The sequence below is a fragment of the Gopherus flavomarginatus genome, chromosome 5 (genome assembly GCF_025201925.1).
Source record: "Gopherus flavomarginatus isolate rGopFla2 chromosome 5, rGopFla2.mat.asm, whole genome shotgun sequence".
Lineage (NCBI taxonomy): Eukaryota > Metazoa > Chordata > Testudines > Testudinidae > Gopherus > Gopherus flavomarginatus.
The window spans coordinates 96,204,123-96,222,397 of record NC_066621.1 but is presented as its reverse complement, the minus strand read 5'-3'; the positions used below and the strand labels follow the sequence as shown (position 1 = coordinate 96,222,397).

General features: G+C 41.9%; 2 protein-coding genes across 8 annotated transcripts in view; one reads left to right on the top strand and one right to left on the bottom strand.

Moving 5' to 3' along the window:
- Window positions 1-7,989, bottom strand: part of TMEM87A (transmembrane protein 87A) — a 30,772-nt gene extending 22,783 nt beyond the window's left edge. The window contains exons 1-6 of one of the 5 annotated variants that reach the window (XM_050954961.1): window positions 7,790-7,989; window positions 6,734-6,794; window positions 4,240-4,337; window positions 2,378-2,494; window positions 200-253; window positions 36-89 (exon numbers count right to left, since the gene is read on the bottom strand). In XM_050954961.1, the coding sequence (XP_050810918.1) occupies window positions 36-89; window positions 200-253; window positions 2,378-2,494; window positions 4,240-4,337; window positions 6,734-6,794; window positions 7,790-7,918 (513 nt within the window). In that variant the 5' untranslated portion in view covers window positions 7,919-7,989. Of the gene's footprint in view, window positions 1-35; window positions 90-199; window positions 254-2,377; window positions 2,495-4,239; window positions 4,338-6,733; window positions 6,795-7,478; window positions 7,623-7,789 lie in introns of those variants that run through there. The other 4 variants (XM_050954959.1, XM_050954962.1, XM_050954960.1 and 1 more) reach the window with 4 other exon arrangements.
- Window positions 7,990-8,071: 82 nt separating this feature from the next.
- Window positions 8,072-18,275, top strand: part of GANC (glucosidase alpha, neutral C) — a 47,553-nt gene continuing 37,349 nt past the window's right edge. For all 3 annotated transcript variants that reach the window (XM_050954938.1, XM_050954937.1, XM_050954939.1), the window contains exons 1-4: window positions 8,072-8,284; window positions 9,493-9,737; window positions 15,486-15,548; window positions 16,976-17,084. In XM_050954938.1, the coding sequence (XP_050810895.1) occupies window positions 9,709-9,737; window positions 15,486-15,548; window positions 16,976-17,084 (201 nt within the window). In that variant the 5' untranslated portion in view covers window positions 8,072-8,284; window positions 9,493-9,708. The remainder of the gene's footprint in view (window positions 8,285-9,492; window positions 9,738-15,485; window positions 15,549-16,975; window positions 17,085-18,275) is intronic.

Sequence of the window (18,275 nt, the reverse complement as noted above, 5' to 3'; positions counted from 1 at the left end):
CACTACTCTTATGCCTAAAATCCTCAGATACTTACAGTTTTCTCCGACACCACTGTGTGGTTTGTTGCATTCTCCTTATCTTTTAAACTCTTAAAGACATAAAAAGTGGCATATTAATCAAGATTCCAAAAGCTTCCCATCCACCCATACCATCATCAATCCCCTTTAAAAATCATGTACACCAAAGAAAAAGAATTACCTCTTGTTTTTCATCTGAGAGGTGTTCTAGGGGAATATACTCCTTATAGAAAATCTTTAGGATAAAAAAAATATACATATATAAACACTTTCTTAGAAACATAAAGACAAGTTATACCAGCAGTGCTTCTGCTGTTAAAATTAGATTACAAGAAAGCACGCACATTCTGAAAAACTGCAACAGAGGGTTAACTTACAGAGAGAAGCCCTTCTCTCATTTCCCTAACCTAAACTCTCTCCACAGCTGAGATAAATTTTTGTGCACTTGCTTAGACTAGCCCTTTCAGGAGATGGAATTACTAAATACAACACATTAAATTTTTTAGAAATGGACCGACAGATTTAATTTGGGGAATAAAGAAGTTAATTCCCATAATAAAGTGTGCACCACTTAGAGAGAGTTCTAGGCACCTCCCTATGAGAGGTAACTCACGAAGAAAAAAGGTGGACCCAAGCCGTTTTACTTCTTTATGCATAAAAGAGTCCTGAAAGGGTGTGTTTAGTTGGGTTGTATTTGCAGATTTTTTTTTGCTGCTTGTTTTTCACATAAGAAATTCCGATCTTGACTACCCAGAAAGACAGAACAGCGACTACAGAACTAATGAAACTACTACTTTAGAAGACCCTGAAAGCTAAGCAACTGAGTGGGAAAAGAGTCTTTGTCAGACTGTTTACAATCATTTATTAGGTGATACACACTGGGAGAAAGGATGTCTTTGTTCAAGATTTCAGTTGTGATTTCAAAGGCACTGAAGGAAAAGTCACATAGGGTATATGTCTACACTGCAATAATACATCCATGGCTGGTTGTGTCAGCTGACTTATGCTTGAGGTGCTTGGGCTGCGGGGCTACAAAACTGCAGTGTAGACATTCAAGCTCAGCCTCCAGCCCAAGCCTGAAGATCTACGCTGCAATTTTATAAGCCCAGCAGCCTGAGTCAGCTGACATGGACCAGCGATAAAGTGTTTTACTGTAATGTAGACATACTCTTATGGTCTTTTGAAAATCCCAACCTTACCACCTTGGCCATTCAATTAATATATGGCCTCCTAATAAACAGCTGAGATGCATAAGAGCTCTTCCAGTAAAAGCAGAGAAAACAGTTGCCTGCTTTTACATTTAGAAATATCAGAACTGTCAATGTATTTTAAAATGTGTTTCAAGCCATCTTTATACAAAGTAGTTAAAAGGGCACAAATGATTTTTTAAAAATCCTTTTCCAGTCGCCTTTAACTATGCCTCATTGCTCACTTAGTATGCCAGATTCAACAGTTTAGTGAACACCAGGAAACTTCTCTTTAGAATGTCCTTTGTTTCAACTGGGAACAGTCTAATACAGATGGCACGCTGCACACTTCTCCTTGAAATCTCTATGTACAAACTGTTAAACAAACAGTACATTTACTGACATTTGGTATTAATAGAGTTGTGCAGATTCCCGTGGCAAGATACAACTGGTGTAGGGCATGTATTTGTACACTCCCCCTTTATTCATTTCCATGAGCACATACCGCCACGTGTCACTGCCCACTTGGGCCCTCCTCTTTCCCCTCTTGTTTGGTCTTATGCTTTAAGCACTCTTCTGCCCTTTCACTATGTGGACTTTAGTTGCTTTAAGTGTCTAATTTATTGACAATGTGTTATATAATCTACCTATCCACCTACTCTTTAAATTTACGTTCATTTAAATGTTAGTCTTGAACACTCATCTGGCAAAAAAGCTGAGGGCATTACTCAGCATCGAATGTAAAGCCCAGTTTGCTGTATATTTCCCACAGCCCCCCAAAAGCAGCACCCACTCTGACTGTGCATGGACACACCCACAACCTTCCCAGCAGTGAGCTCTGCCATTCCCCAATATGAAGTAGACACAGTGTTGCCAATATGGAAAACTCCACCATTTAAGTCTGCTTTTTGGGGGCAGACTTTGAACCGTAAACATTAAATAAACCAGAACAAAAATTATGGTTATAATTTGTTTGGTTGTTTGTTATTTGTTATACACACACAAAGATACATCATCTCCTCTTTAAGACAGGGGATATGGACTCATCAGCTAAGGCAGCACCTGTAGATGCAATAAGGCCAACTGTTCCAGTAAGAATCATCCCAATCCTTTCCTCTGAATGTGGTACGAGAGAACATGGTGGGATTACAAAGCCTTTACCAACATCATACCTGTGGTTTGAAAAGCTCAGAACAGTTGGGGAAGAAGAGTGAAGCCATGGCGTAGGATCCTGACCAACCCGTATGCGCTTCAGCAGTGGCTCCAAAATAAGACGCGGCTTGATCATCCTGTCAGATATAATATAATGTATGTTTTGGCATTTGATATATCAAATGATTTTTCTCAGCAGCTAGAAAAACTGGAAAGAAAGACAATATCTCTTAATGTACAAACATCTGTGAAGAGAATAGGACATCTAAACCAAAAACAGTATTTCCCATCCTGTCCATACAAAATTAATCCACCCAAATTAATTACAAAGATATTTATAGTAAAAACCCCTTCCATGTAAATTTAGAATGGGGATCAAAACACATTTCAGAATTGAACTCTCCGGTCTCTAACCAGAGAGTGGCAACTAGCTGTTCCATGATTTTTTAAACAATCTTACACAATTACATATATACAGAACTGAATGCAAGTCAGTCTACAAAGTTATTTTCATGAAAGTTGCACTGTAAACTATAAATATACAGCATATATTATATAATACTAATAGTGACCATTTGTTACCATATAAAAGGAACCTAAGTTCAGAGCTAACTTGCTTAATAATCAACTGTACCTGAAATAAGGTTGTACCACTGGTTTAAAAAAAAAAGTCAACATGGCTGTTAAGGCCTCAAGCCTGCAAACATTTACACCTGTGGTTAATTTTAAGCACATGAGTAATAGGGATGGAATCAGTGGCATTACTTATATGCTTAAATTTAGAGGAGAAGCATAAATCTGCAACACGGAAGCCTAAATTATTAAAATACCTTAGACAGAAGAGAGAGTTTAATATAAGTTATATTCAGTACATTTTATGAACCTGAGAATGAAAATTAAGTAAACAAGAAAACGATCACAAAGTGCCACAAAGTAGTATCTAAAGTTGTAGAAAAGTTGTATATTCTACTGTATTTGAGAAACAGTCTGCATTTATATATAACGTACAGACTTGTAAGTAGCATATGCAATGGGGGAAGAATTAAGGCTGAATACAACCTCAGTTTAGGTATTTGCTGACCTTGGCGTGCTAAATTCTCTAATAATTTTTTGTACTGAATATTAAGTGTTTGAGTTTTTAATCAGAGTTGATGGGTTTGTTTGGGTTTTTCTAGCTGCTTTTTTATCCTCTGCATCTAGATGAAGAAAATTAGTGTAAGCACTCAAGAGCTACTGGCCTGATCCAAAATCCACTGAAGTCAATAGAAAGGCTCCCCCTGAATTCAATAAGCTTTAGATCATGCCCTCAGCATTTCCCAGTTACGGAGGAGTCTGTTACCACCAGAGTACAGATGCCTTCCTCAGAACAGCAGACTGACAGGAATGAGATATAAATGAAGTATCCAAGCTCAAATCCACTAAGCCAGGGTGGCCAACCTGAGCCTGACGAGCCAGAGTTTACCAATGTACATTGGCAAGGAGCCACAGTAATACACCAGCAGCCCCACATCAGCTCCACCCTGCCCTCTCCCACTCCCAGTGCCTCCCGCCCAGTGGCTGCCCGGCTGATCAGCACCTCCTTACTCCCTCCCCACACCTCCTGATCAGCTGTTTCTTGGCATGCAGGAGGGGCTGGAAGGGGTCGAGTGGGGACAAGGCCTGTGGCAGAGCCAGGGGTTGAGCAGTGAGCAATCCTCAGCACAGTGGAAAGCCGGCACCTGTAGCTCCAGCCCTGGAGTAGGTGCCTATGCAAGGAGCCGCATATTACCGTCTGAAGAGCCGCATGTGGCTCTGAAGCCACATCTTGGCCACCCCTGTACTAAGCCGCCATGACTTAAAAAAAAAAAAAAAAAAAAACCATGCAGTTCCATATGATTCTTACCCCAAAGTTGGAGACTTCATTGTAGCAATCAGAACGTCTAAAGTACCAGGTAACATTGTAACCCTGCAAGGGATCACAAGCCTTCTCGTCTCCTTCAACTACAAGGAAAACAAGACAGAAAAAAACGTAACAAGTCCTCATATGCCAGGTTTTCCCCAGCTATTAATGGACTAGTACCATATATAATGTTACTCCTCTGCCCAACTACAATAAACAATGAAGAATAATATGCTTATTCAAACAAGGGACCAGCAGCAGAAGAGCAGAAAATGTGTTCTTCTGAGACAGAAACTATTGTTCAAAAGAACACAAAGTGACCCATATGGAGACTAGAATTCCATTCATTCTGATGTTACAGGATTCCATTTGGGTGACTGAAGACGTGTGAAATTATTCAACACAGTGAAGCAGAGTGTTAAAGCAAATGAGACAATTCTTGTAAAGCTGCGAGCACCAAACTAAATGGCAGCAGTACTAACCCCTCAGAAAGACTACACACTCAAAATACACAAGAATTTAACCCTTAGGTACAAACAGTATAGCTCGGGTAAGCTCCCTACCTCAGTTTACCCATCTGTAAGACAGGAGTCCTCACTGGGGAATTGCGAGGCTTTACTTTGTGTTTGAGAAGATACAGCATGGTCCAGCTGACAGGGTACTGGACTTGGAATCAGGATAGATGTATCCTGGATTCTATTGACAGCTCTGCCACTGACCTGTTGTGTGACCATGGACAAAATGTCATTTCTATACGCCTCTGGTTCCCCTCCTGCCTTTTGCCTGCTCATTTATTTCAATTGCAAATGCTTCACAATCTGACTTACAGCCCTGATTTCTACACACTACTGTAATGCAAATAAATAATAATTATAATAAGATTTATACAGAAATAAAGAGGGTCAAGCACTAAGGCTCTAGACCCCTATGCCTTAAATTTTTAAAACACCAGCCATCCCTCTCACCCACATATCTGATTTCTTTCCAAGGCCTGCCTCCACAGCAGCCTGCGTAACAACCATCTTGCAGGGTGCTATGAAGTTCAATAGAACTTTGGGCCATTTTAGACTAGTGGGGAAAGCCTACTCCTGAGATGATGGCCTCTCACAAAGAACACTATCATCAGCCACCTCATTTAAATCAAAGTGGAGTCAGATCAAAATGTAAATTTTTAACTGTAAGGATAATTTAACCACTGGAACAATTTACCATGGGTCGTGATAGATTCTCCATCAATGACCATTTTTAAATCAAAACTGGATGTTTTTCTAAAATATATGATCTGTGAGTTATTTTGGGGAAGTTCTACAGTTCCTGTGTTATACAGGAGGTCAGACCAGATGAAGATGATGGTCCCTTCTGGGCTTGGAATCTATGAATCAAATGGATCTATTGATTGCAAATGTAGCAATATAGCACAAGGAGAGGTGGTCCTCCCAAGTATCAGAGTATCAAGTCACAAGACTTGATACATCAAAACCAACATCTTCCATCTGGAAACCAGTAGGTAGCCAGGGCACATCATGGAGCACCAGTAACATGTGCTGCCACCAAGCACCACCAGTTAATATGCAGGTTGCTGCACTCTACACAATCTTACATTTCTAGATTGACCTCAACTATAGCCCTATGCAGAGTCAATGGAATAATCCAGTTTTGAACTGACAAAGATCACTGCAAGAGGAATTGCATTTGAAAAGAAAAACAAAAACAAAAAAACAACCTCAGTCTCCTGGCCACACACAGATGATAAAAAGCTCTCTTGGACATTGCTGCTATTTGATCATCTAACAGCACCTGAAGACCCCATACTATTCCCAATGAAGGCGGGTAAACAAATGGCAGGAACACACACTCAGTCAAAGGAAGAGAAATCATCTTCACCATATTATCCAATTGCTTCCCCCAACTCACCAACTGTATCTGTCTTATCTAAATTGAGCATCAGCCAGCTGGCTTCCACCACTACCCCAATCTTCCTCCGACACTGGCCTATCATGGCTATATCAGGAGATAGTGTCAAAGCTGAATGTCATCAGCATACTGAAAACACAGCAGCCCATACCTTCTGACTAACCCTCCCAACAGCCCCACACATTCAATAGGAGGGAAGACAAGATAGATCCCTGCAGAAATCCATATTATGGTACCCAAAGGAAAGAGAAGCAACTTTTCCATATCACTTTCTGGAAATATTTAGCCAGGAAAGAAAGAAGCCACCCAAGAGCAGCACCATCCACTCCTACTGCAATTTGCAGCAAGTTAACACCACCTCTTAATCAAAGGTGTCAAAAGCTGCTAACAGATCTGTATGGGCACAAGATTTTAATCCATGGCTAGCAGATCATCTACCAATGTAACCAGTTTAATATCTCTAGATATTAATAGAAATAGATCACAGTTTTATGAGCACTTTCATCCAAGTATTACTACATTGTGATGACTACTAGGTTGAGTAGAGACTAGCATAACAGACTCATCCAACAAAAGCACTTACACTTCAGGAAAATTGTAGTGTTGCTGAAGAGAACCTTTCCAAAATGAAAAAACTTCTTCCCCTGCAAAGACAAACAAGTAAAGAGACAATGAAGACAATCGAATAGCATTAGATCATTTAAGTAAACACTGCTTTCTTTCACCCAGAGTTTCAAGCACAACAGTCAAGAGAACCCAAACTCTTGCAAGAACTAGCCTAACTGATTTAGTATTTATGATTCTTACACCCCCAATTCCAACATATCCAGCCATACCTACAAAGGAGCTCATGCAAAGGAGTTTTATTTAAATCAGACTTTGCTTCTTTGTGATCTATAAAAAGGGTCTAGGTTTTGTTTTTTAAAAAGAGTTTTAGCCCTAAAACTAACAGGAGCTGTGATCCTCTCTAATTTCTCAGAGGATATGAACTGTTAGTTTTCACAACGTGGCTGACAGTGGAGAAAAGCTGATTCTTTAATAGAGATGTCCTTTCACCAAGAGCTTTTAATCACTAACGTTAAACAGATATAAAACACAGTTCAGCAGTCTGATAAGAAAACCTTCCTCTTCGCAAATGCAGTTTCAACTTTCTAGACTCTTTTGAGGTCATTTCACTAGCACCAAAGGCATCGGAGTGTCTTCCGGGCTACACAAATGCAAAACAGGAGGGGCCAAAAAATAAATCAATCTAAGTTTTCGGCCCTTCTACACAAATCGAAAGAAAAAGGGGCCCAACAAGCCCAACTCTGTTCCCTTTTGAAGGTCACCTTTAAGTCTAGGAACACGTTCCTGAGCAAAGACAATGGCAAGACTCTCATGCCCCAGGAAAAAACCCAACAGTGGAGCGAGCAAGCGAGCAGACAGCCCCGCGCAAGCCCACTGTCATCCTGGCGGCGCTTCGCCGGGACACCCCCAGCGACACCTCCGCCTCTCCCTGCGCTGGGGCCCGCGGCACCGCAGCTCCCTCCCGCCAGAGGACAGGGCGGGGCAACGTCCCGTCCCTCCGGGCTCCGCTTCCCGGATCTGCCCCTCCCCCGGGATCCGGGATGGAGCGATTCCCCCCCCAGCCCGCTCTCACCATAGGCACCGGCAGCCGCCACCTGGAGAGCTGGGCGGCGCCGGCCGGGCCTGGGCCCGGGAGCAGCAGCAGCAGGGCCGCCACCGGCACCAAGCGGAGTCCCCGCCACCAGCGCCGCGGAGCAGCCATCCTGCAGCAGGGAGCGAGCGCGCGCTGACCGGGCCTCGCCCCTTCCGCGCCAGGGCGCGGCTACTGAGTTGTGTCACTGCCGCCAGCGTCGGGGAAGGGAACGGGGGAGGAGCTTCTCTTACGTAGTATTCACGCGTCATTACAACCTTGCGGGGCAGAGAGATGGCGTCACTCTTGGAGCCGGTTGTGGTGGTGGGCGGAGGTGACATCATCTTGTTGCATCATCCCGGTGATGTCGTGACAGAACTTCACCTCATTGTATTGTGACATGAGGCCATCACAGTGCTATCCTTACACCAAAACGTCAGCAATGAGCTACTATATCATGTCAGGTGTCTAAATTGATACAGACATACACGCTGACAGGTATTTTGAAATAAATTATCCAAATAATTGAAACTGGCATGATTATATAGTGTTGTGACATAAAACATGCACAGGTTTAAAATAACCTGTGTAGAATTTTTATGCACAGAAGTTCCCTAGGCGTAAGAATCTTATAATGCTGCATCCAATGCTGATACACATATTTTATCAGGACAATAATGCACAGCAGATTGTGAGTTTTCAGCTGATACCTCACAATGCAAGTCTTGTACAAAATGTATACTTTTGTAAAAAGAGTGAACATTGTGCTATAGACAGTCACTTTCATTTAATTGTGGCACATGATGAGGCAATGTAAAAGTTAATCTAACTACACAAACTAAAAATAGGTTGTGCAGGTTTTATCATCATACTTTTCCAGCCATTGAAGCCTTTTTCAGATTGTATGGGGGCATAGCATTGACACATTTATTTACTTTTATTAGATTTCACTAAACAGTGCCTGGCTTCCTACTTTACAAAGAACAACAAAGCTTAATAAGTTAAAATATTAAATCTCCATATGCAGGTCTGTTTACAGAAAATGGTCTCCAAAAGAGTAAGGATTGCAGTTTTAGTTGTCTTAGAGTGAGGAGATGAAATCTAACTTTAGACCCCATTATGAGGCTTTTGACTACATCAGAAACTGTCATAGGAGTCAGTCAAACCATTAAAAGGTGGGAGAAATTTGCTAATCACCACCACACTTCCTTTTTTAAAGTATAAACTTGATCCAGGGAACTGAGTCTAACCCAGGTCAGTGATGACCAAACTTGTTACACTCTGAAAGAGGTTTTGTGGCTTATATGAAATGAGTTGTTGGTAGGGACACAGTCTGTTTCCTACTGAACAAGTGACCACATTATAAGAACTACTACCAAATATGGAACTCACTGATAATCACAGTAGAGATACTACTAACTGGATGATCATGTGAACTGAATTCCCATCTGACTGTAAACGAGGGACCACTAGGGCAGGCAGGAAAAGTTTGCCTCTAGTGTAATTGCTCTATAAATAAATTGTGGGTTTGCCCATAGGATTGTCAGCTGCCAGTCTGGTGATACTGCCAGCACTTAAATAAAAAATGCAGGCTTGTAGATGTTTGCCAGCTGTTTGTTTTCCAAATACCTTCTCCATCCCCACCCTGATAGCAATTCTCTGGGCATCACACTAATAAACATGTCACGCCATACTGTCATTTGCAGTTAATCTTTACAAGCAAATTGGCATTCCGACCAACTGCTGACTAAAGAAAAACTCAATTTCCCAGAGTCCTTTCAGAGACGGTGGAGTCAAAGGTTGTCATTGGCTGAAGGCTTCCCTCTGTGATTGGTACTACAGGATCAGTAGTGAAGGTGAGGAGAGATTTACCGACAGACAGATCAAGTCAGAGCACTGTAGTACAAAAAACACTGAGTTTAATGGAACCAGCTAAGGAAGAAGAAAGCAGGTAAAACACAAATAATTGTGCGATTGCTACCTACACATCTGAGCTGACAAGATAGTGCTTGGCTGGGGAGGAAGGGAGAGAAGGGAATGAGTGTGCTAGAAGAAAGTGCCTCATTTTCAGTTTTACTTTGCAAACTTAACGGCTGTCATCATTTGAGGACATCATTTCTTTAATATACAATAAGAAAAGTTATGGATCAAATATTTACAAAATAATATTGATAAGGCACTGAAAATAGCAGGCAAACATTAGCAAACAACGTAAGGAGAAATAACTTGACACTTAGATTTGTAAAAGCCTACTTTTTTCCATGTTGATGTCTAAATATATTGAATATGTATAAAATATGTTTGGTAACTAAATTGGTCCACTTTCATGGAATTGACACACAGAATGGTACAGCTCTTGCCCCAGTAGTTTACAATCCAATTTTATATGATACCGCATTTCATCATATTACAAAGAATGAGAAGTGGAAGGATGGAAAAGGTCAAGGGTGACAGCAATCAGATTAGGCTTGTGCATCTTTAGGTGCTTAATTTTAACTTTTGAGTGCTTGACTTTAGAACCTAAAGAATGTTCTTTTAACATGGGTATTTTGTATGTAATTTCCTAAGTTATTTGTTTTGTTTTAAAAAGGAAAAAGGTAAAAACAAATTTTGTTATGCGCAGCTGTGTAGTGCGGCAGACAGGCCTCCCTCTAGCCCCAAGAGGGAGGAACCCTTACATCATGGGTTCTCAAAGTGGGGGTCTTGACCCATCAAGGGGTCACAAGGTTACTCTGTAGGGGGTCTCAAGCTATCATCCTCTGCCCCCAAAGCCCGCTTTGCTACCAGCATTTATAATAGCATTTAATATAAAAAATGATATATTTAATTTATATGAGGGTCAGACTCAGAGGCTTGCTGTATGAAAGGGGTCACCAGTACAAATGTTTGAGAACCATTGCCTTACACTTTTCCTGGTGGGCACAGCTAACCCAACCCCACCTCCCCTGCAGGAAGTGCAGGGGTGAAGCAGGAAGTATAAGAGTAGGGCCCTGCAGCTCAGTTACAGGCAGATATCCTTACTAGAGTGCTGAATCCTCAGTAAGGTCCAGGACCAGCCACACAGTAAACCGGCACCCTACAGTCCCAGGAAATGGAAGGCACTAAGGAGATACCAGAGGAAGGGCTGTGAGCTAGAGCCTGGCGGCGACAGAGCAGCGTTAGCAGAAGTGGGTGGGAAGTAGCACAGGGAAACCAGACCTGAGTACAGTTGTGCTGTCAGGACATGATGCAGCAATTTTATGTTCCCTTGCTGACACCATGGTGGGATCACGGGCCATGGCTAGGGCACTGGGCTGGACCTGGTGGAGCAGGATGCACGCAGCTCTCCCTATCCCCCTGTTGCTGGCCCCCACGTGAGGCTTGCTGCATCCTCACCTTAGACCAGGAGGCCTGCCCCAGGCTGTTGTTGATTTCCTCCACCAGGAGGCCGAGGACTACAGATTTGCTTGCTTATGCCCAGACTCTTGTTGCTTGTCCCAGCCAGGAGGCTGTGGGCCATACTCAGCATGCACTCAGGAGGCCTGAGCCCTATTCCATCCAGTGGACCGGGCTATCAGCTGACAGGCTGAGTGCTGGGTCCTCCACTGGAGATTGGAAGTACAGAGTGGGCAGTGCCGCAACCACAAGTCAGGCCTCCCCAACAACATGCAGCTGACCTACTGACTCCTCCACACACCGCCTGAAGCGAGCGCCTTGACCCAACCCTTGCAAGCTGGAAGAATCTTTCCCTCATGCATCACCATCAGGGTTTGAACCAGAACAAATTAATATATACTTCTTCCACTTGAGCTAAAGAAATAAGGGTTAGACTATCAAAGGGGACTTAGATGTTCCAGATCCTAGGGCTCTGCCTCCCAATGGAATTTACAGGGCCAGGCCCGGCTTAGGTGCCCATGTCTTCTGTGAGGACAGTCAGACACCTAAGAAGGGGATTTACAAAAGCCAGTAAGGAGTCACTGAAGCTATCCAGCAGTAACACACAGAGGAAAGCAGTGGGGCTAAGACCCATGTCCATAAAGGGACTTAAGCATCAACCTACCACAGATCTAGGCCTTTGGTACCCAACTAACAGGGCAGAGGAAGAAGCCTACTGCCACTGAGGATTCACAGCTGTGAGCCTTCTCCTGGAGATAGGCACAGAAGCTCTTTCTCGGGGGAAGATGGGGGATGGACAGAGACCAGCCCTCACCCAGTTACTCACCTGGGATATACGAAACTTGGATTCAACAGGCAGAGGGAGGATTCAAATCTGGGTCTTCTACATCCTAGATGAGTGCCCTAACCACAGGGTATACAAACACACCTACTAGCCTGAAAAATTCCTGACCTCATCTCAGCTTTCATTTGTGGGGTTATGAGTGCTCTGAGCAAGCCTACAGGATCTGGCTCCACAGGGAGATAAGTGGGGAAAGTCTAGTTTGAGAAACCTCCTGGGGTTTAGGCGTGAGCTTGGGTGCTGAGCAGCTCTGCTGTGTCAGGACACACACAGTTCTGCGTATGCCCACCAGCAGAAGTTTAGGCCTCTGCAGGTTTAGGTGGCAGCTGCTTGGTAGTCAATGGTGCCTAAATTTTGGATTTAGGCACCCAATTAAACAGTTACATCCCTGAATCCCTTTGTGAATCTAGTCCTACAATAGCTGGCAGCAGAAGATGACTTCTTGGCAGGAAGGAAATGATCTGCCAGGCCTGGAAGTGTTTGGAAGGAGAGCAGCTGGGGGCAGGGGAGAGATGGATTGTTGTGGCCATTTCCTGAGTCTGCAGGGGGTGTGAATGGGGGAATCTCAGGCCAAGCTCTGCCCCCACACCCCTAATACAGCTGCTGTAGCAGCTTCTGGAGATTTAATTCCCAGTAAAGTATGTGCTGCCCCCACCTGCTTTGGTGGTGGCATGAGCCTGGCACTTCAGAATGGTTGTGTTATTTTGACATGCTGCCAGAATTTTCCCTGAGGAAAGAGAGCAAGAGAAGAGAAATGGTGATTTTCTAAAGTTTACATCTCAGCAAAGCCTGAATATTTAATGGCTATCATGGAGCATCAGACCATAGAGAGGGGGCCCTTGCCCCCTCTCAGAGACTACAGCCCTTCACCTTCTGGGAGGCAAGGCCTAGCAGCTTAAGTCAATTGTCCAGGGCCATAGTCTCAGATACTAGCACCTTGTATTCATTGTATCTAGCAATAGTGCTTAACCCCTCAAGCAGTCACCACAACCCATAGTATGTGCTGGAAAGGGTAGGACCCAGGCTCACCCTACTCTGCCAAGTCCAACCCAGGGCCCTGTGGAACCAATAGTGCTGTTTTCAGATTCAGGGTCCCATCTCAACAAATTCACTAGACCACTTCCTACTCTTGGTTCCAGCTCCAGCAGTTCCCCCACAGGCAGCAGCTACCTGTCTCCAGTTGATTGGGGTCCTGCAGTGGACTCAGTGTGTTCAGCCTTTACAGTCTAGGGACTTCCTAGCAGGAACTCACAGCCTGCATCCACTCACCTCCTCAGTCAGGCCATACTGAGCTGAGCTGCTTCCTTTTATACCCTACTACCAGCTGGAGCATGCTCAGCAAGGGTGAGGAGGTGTGGCCTCTTGAGCCCCCAGTGAGTAGTTAACCCCTGCTGGGCCAGTATGGGGTTAGTACACCCCATCATAATGGGACAAAGAAAAAGCACTTCTCTACCCTGAGGTTTCTCTCCCTGTGGAAATCCAAAGACTACTGCAAAAAATGGAAGTGTTCAGACTTCTCAAAGGTCAAAAGAATCTTTTATAATGAAAAATTTTAAGCAGGCTAAATACAGAGGTCACTGCCAGCTCTCTCAGATTAATTAATACATTTGCCATTGTATTTGTTTATTTCAATCAGCAGTTAGGACTTGATTCAGGAATCACTTGTCGTTCTCCAGCCTCTATTATTATGTAGTAGGTCAGATTTGATCATAATGGTCCCCTCTGATTTACAATGTATGCATCCATGAATTGACTATAATATTGTTTATGATCAGGCCATAGTTGCATATATTGCATCTATCTGCAATTTTATATATTGTATGTACAAGCATGGCCATCCTGAGTCAGACCAATGGTCCATTTAGCCCAGTATCCTGTCTCTAGCAATGGCTATTACTTGAATTTCCAAGGGAGTGTACAGAACAGGGCGGTTGAAGTGATTCATCCCTGTTTTCCCCTCCCAGCTTTTAGCAGTCAGTGGTTTAGGCTCATCTCGAGTATGTGGTTGCATCCCGGACCATCTTGGCTAATAGCTATTGATGGACCTATCCTACTTAAATTAATCTAATTCTTTTTTGAACCCAGTTATACTTTTGGCCATCACATCATATAGCAATGAGTTCCACAGGTTAATTGTGCATTGCATGAAAAAATACTTCCTCTTATTTGTATTAAATCTGCTGCCTACTCTTTTTATCAAGTGCCCCCTGATTTTTATACTGTGGAAAAGGAAAATAATTCTACTTTTTTCCACACTATTCATAGACCTCGGTCATATTCCCCTTTAATTGTCTCTTTTTTAAGCTAAGTAACTCTAATTTTTTAGCTTCTCCTTGTATGGAAGCCATTCCATACCTCTGATCTTCCTTGTTGCCCTTTTCTGAATCTTTTCCTGCTCCACTAAATCCTTTTTGAGATGGGGCGACCAAACTGGACACAGTATTCAAAAAGTGGGCATACCATGTATTCAAATACTGGCATTATGATATTTTGTCTTATTTTCTATCCCTTTCCTAATATTTCCTAGGATTCTGTTAGTTCTTTTGACCACTGCTATGCACTAAGCTGACATTTTTCAGATAACTATCTGAATTTGTTGGATGTATGTTTTATAAGTGGCAGTTATTACATATTGACAACAAATGAGATAAATCTGTTGGAAGATGTAAGGCGCTTCTGTTTTTAGAATGGTTCGAACTACTGGCCTTATTTTCCCCTGGGTAACTAACGTAGGTATTTAGTTATTAATTAGCCATTAATTAAAGGACAGTACTTAATTACTAGCATCTATTTTTCTGAATTCTTTGGGCTCAGCTACGATACTTTAGAGGGCTGACTCACACAACCCAAGTTGTGTTGTCTGGAAACTTTTGGCCTGTTCTTAAAAGGGCTGATCATCTGTGAGTGAGAGTTGCGTATGCTGAGTACCTACTAGGATCAGACCCACTATGCCTTTGGAAAGACTATTTACTTCCAGAGATAATGGGGAAGCACACAATGGCTGAGCAGTAGAATTTTATTACATCTCTTTAACAGGCATAGCCCACACTCCCCTCACCCTGCCAGCTGTAAGGGAGGCAAGAGAAGGCATTCCTGAGTTTCTCCCTCTCTATTCCCACCTCTAGAAGTGGACCATGAACTGAATTACTGAGACTGTCCTAGGACAACTCACCTCAAACTGCAGGACTCCCAAGTAGTTATTTGTGCTAATAGTCAGCTCTTTTAGTCACTGATTTAATGATTTTTGTCTAAATATCAAGGTATTTAGTGGAAATCATTTAGTACTCAAAACCATAAGAATAATTCATTTATTTCAGTACAAAAGCTCAAAATGGTTCAGTTCCAATACTCTTTGCATTTCAATATTATGTGAACTGTAAGCATTTTCTTTAATCCCCCCTGCTCTTGTGCAGGATCTGTCATTATATGATAATGTAGCAGGTGTTCAGAAAACAAAGTTCTTAAACATTCTGTTTTCTTTAGTGTTCAAGATGAGGCTGTGGACAAAAGGAACTTTAAGAACTGCAATCACATTGCTTTCTACAGGTAAGGATGTGGGCTCCAACCTAAGTGTATTTTTCACACACAGCATGATTGATTTATTTCATTATATTACATAGACATCTATAACAAGAATTCTAAATAAGGCATGTGATGGTGTTTTTTTAAAGCCAACAATATTGAAGTTAAAAAAAAAAGTTACAGTTCATAATCATACCTTAGTTTAAAGCAACCAAAAAATACACAAAGTTTGAGAATGAATGTGACTTTAAAGGAGAACTTTCCACTCAACAGCAATACCATTTTTGGAAATTAGTATATTCTAAATAGAATGGGTTCAGACTGAAATCTCAAATGCAGGATCATGTCATCCTCCCCCCAGATTCCAGAAAAGTCTGAATTTGAATCTCTGTATTTTAACAAGCACCTATACTATTTACATTTGGATAAGATTGTAGGGGATTTGTTTTCTGGTTATTGTTCTTCTGTGACCCAAAATGGCAGAAATCTCACAGAGATCAATTACTCTCCTGAGATTTCTGCCCTTTGGGACCAAAGTTTTATAAGACTAACTCAGAGGATTTCATTGGTGCTGAACCTGAACTATAGCCATAGTTTAACATCAAACCTGAACTCCGTGCCCTATTATTCTGATGAAATTACTCCAAATATAAACATTCCCTTCTCCTGTATCTACCTGGAATACATTTTCCAACTATTATCTGATTTTATGTGAAGAAAAGAAGTAACTCTCTCTAGTTGTACTCATTAGCCAATTCAACATCTGACTAAGGTTTTAATCTTAAATGTTTGTTTCTCCTCTGCAGCGAATTCCATCCTAATTGCCTAATTATGCACAGCAGGATAGCTTTTCTTGATTAGTAGTTTTTATATTAGTTCCCCTCTTGGTCATGCTTTTAAAGACACCATTTTTAAATGAGTCTATATTTCTCCACAGTATTCTAACCTATACAAAATACAGATAGATCATATATACATACACACAAGGGAATTGCTTCACCCACCAGTGAAATGCAGTAACTATTTAACTGTCTGCAGGAAGAAGTTAAGGAGGCAGAATATGATTGCCTAACTTGGAATTTGGCCAGGGCACTTGGGTTAACCCTATTATTGCAAAAACAGTTGTACTGATATTTTTAGTGATTATGAACTAAAAAAACTCTCTTTTGTAACTCATACACATGATATATTTATAAACTTTTCAGAACAGGAACCATGTCTTTATCTTTGTACAGCATCTGACACAGCAGGAACCTAGTCCTGGTCAGGGCTTCCAGGTGCTATAACTAATTAATAATAATTCTTAACATAGCAAAAAAATAGCAAGTATTTGAAAGATACAAGAGAGAGTTATCTTACTCAGTAAACAATTCCTATTTAATGTAGTATTCCCTAACATCATGTAAACCATGACATTTATAGAAGCCAACAACAATTCTCTGTCTTTGCAGGCGTCAGAAACTTCTGCTTCCTGGGAAGTCCTTGTATCAAGCATTGTTGGATTCGGTTACATTATGCAATGATAGTGTCAAACTCCAAATAATTAGTGAGAAGAATAAGGTGAGATCTCACACACTAAGGGAGGCAATGGTAAAAGAAGAGTCTGTGAACTGGGAAACTGAGTCCTTTCTCTACTGACTCTCTTTAAAATTAGACCAGGGCGGCTCCAGGCATCAGCAACCCAAGTGAGTGCTTGGGGCGGCAAGCCGCGGGGGGGCGCTCTGCTGGTTGCTGTGAGGGTGGCAGGCAGGTTGCCTTTGGCAGCATGCCTGCAGAGGGTCCGCTGGCCCCGCGGCTTCAGGGGAGCTCCCACAGGCCGCCGCCAAATCCGGGGGACCGGGGACCTCCCGCAGGCAAGCCGCTGAAGACAGCCTGCCTGCCGTGCTTGGAGCGGCAAAATACCTAGAGCCGCCCCTGAATGAAACTGATAATATTTGCCCACATTTATAAAGTCATTTGAGATCCTTGGATGCAGGTAGGTCTGTGATATAAAGCAAAATATTATCATCACAAAGGTGTCCTTGATTTTAGATAATTTATATGACTATAAAGAGAGGCTTCTTTAAAGAAATTAATGTTATTTTTATTTTTTAGCTTCAGTGACAATACAAAAAAGCTAAACAGATATCTTTTTACCTGAGAAAGGTTTTTTAGATTTAAGGCTTTCTCCCCCACTCTAAAATAACAAATTTAAGTCAGCCCTAATGGAGTAAGAACAAGATGGTTTCCTTGTGTGTTGTAGTGCATACTAATTGAAAAACTTTAGCTATAATGATAACTCCTGTAGTTTTCAAAATAATAATTTTGCATCCTATAACACTTTGTCTGGAAATTTTCTTTCTCAAGATTTCAGAAATAAGGAAGTTAAATGAGCAAAGACATTTGCTATCTCATGGTCCTAGTGATTTCCTATACAAAAGATTCAGGATCAGCCTAATTCAGCCTCTCACACTAATAGGAGCATAAATCTAATCTTTTAAATTAGCATTGTAAGCTCTTAGGGTGAGGAACAGCCTTACAAGAATCCCTACAGTCTGATAGAAGGAATGTGTGATGGTGCCACCCATAAGGCTTTATGGAAATATAGTGTTTTTATATATCTATATCTATATCTATATCTATATATAACATAACTAGAATGTGTTTTATGCTACATATGCCATGTAACAGATCTGTGTAAAGGTCGTGATCTACTGAATCTATTACTTCTATATGTATGCATGTATAATTTTTGTAGTCAAAGTTATGACT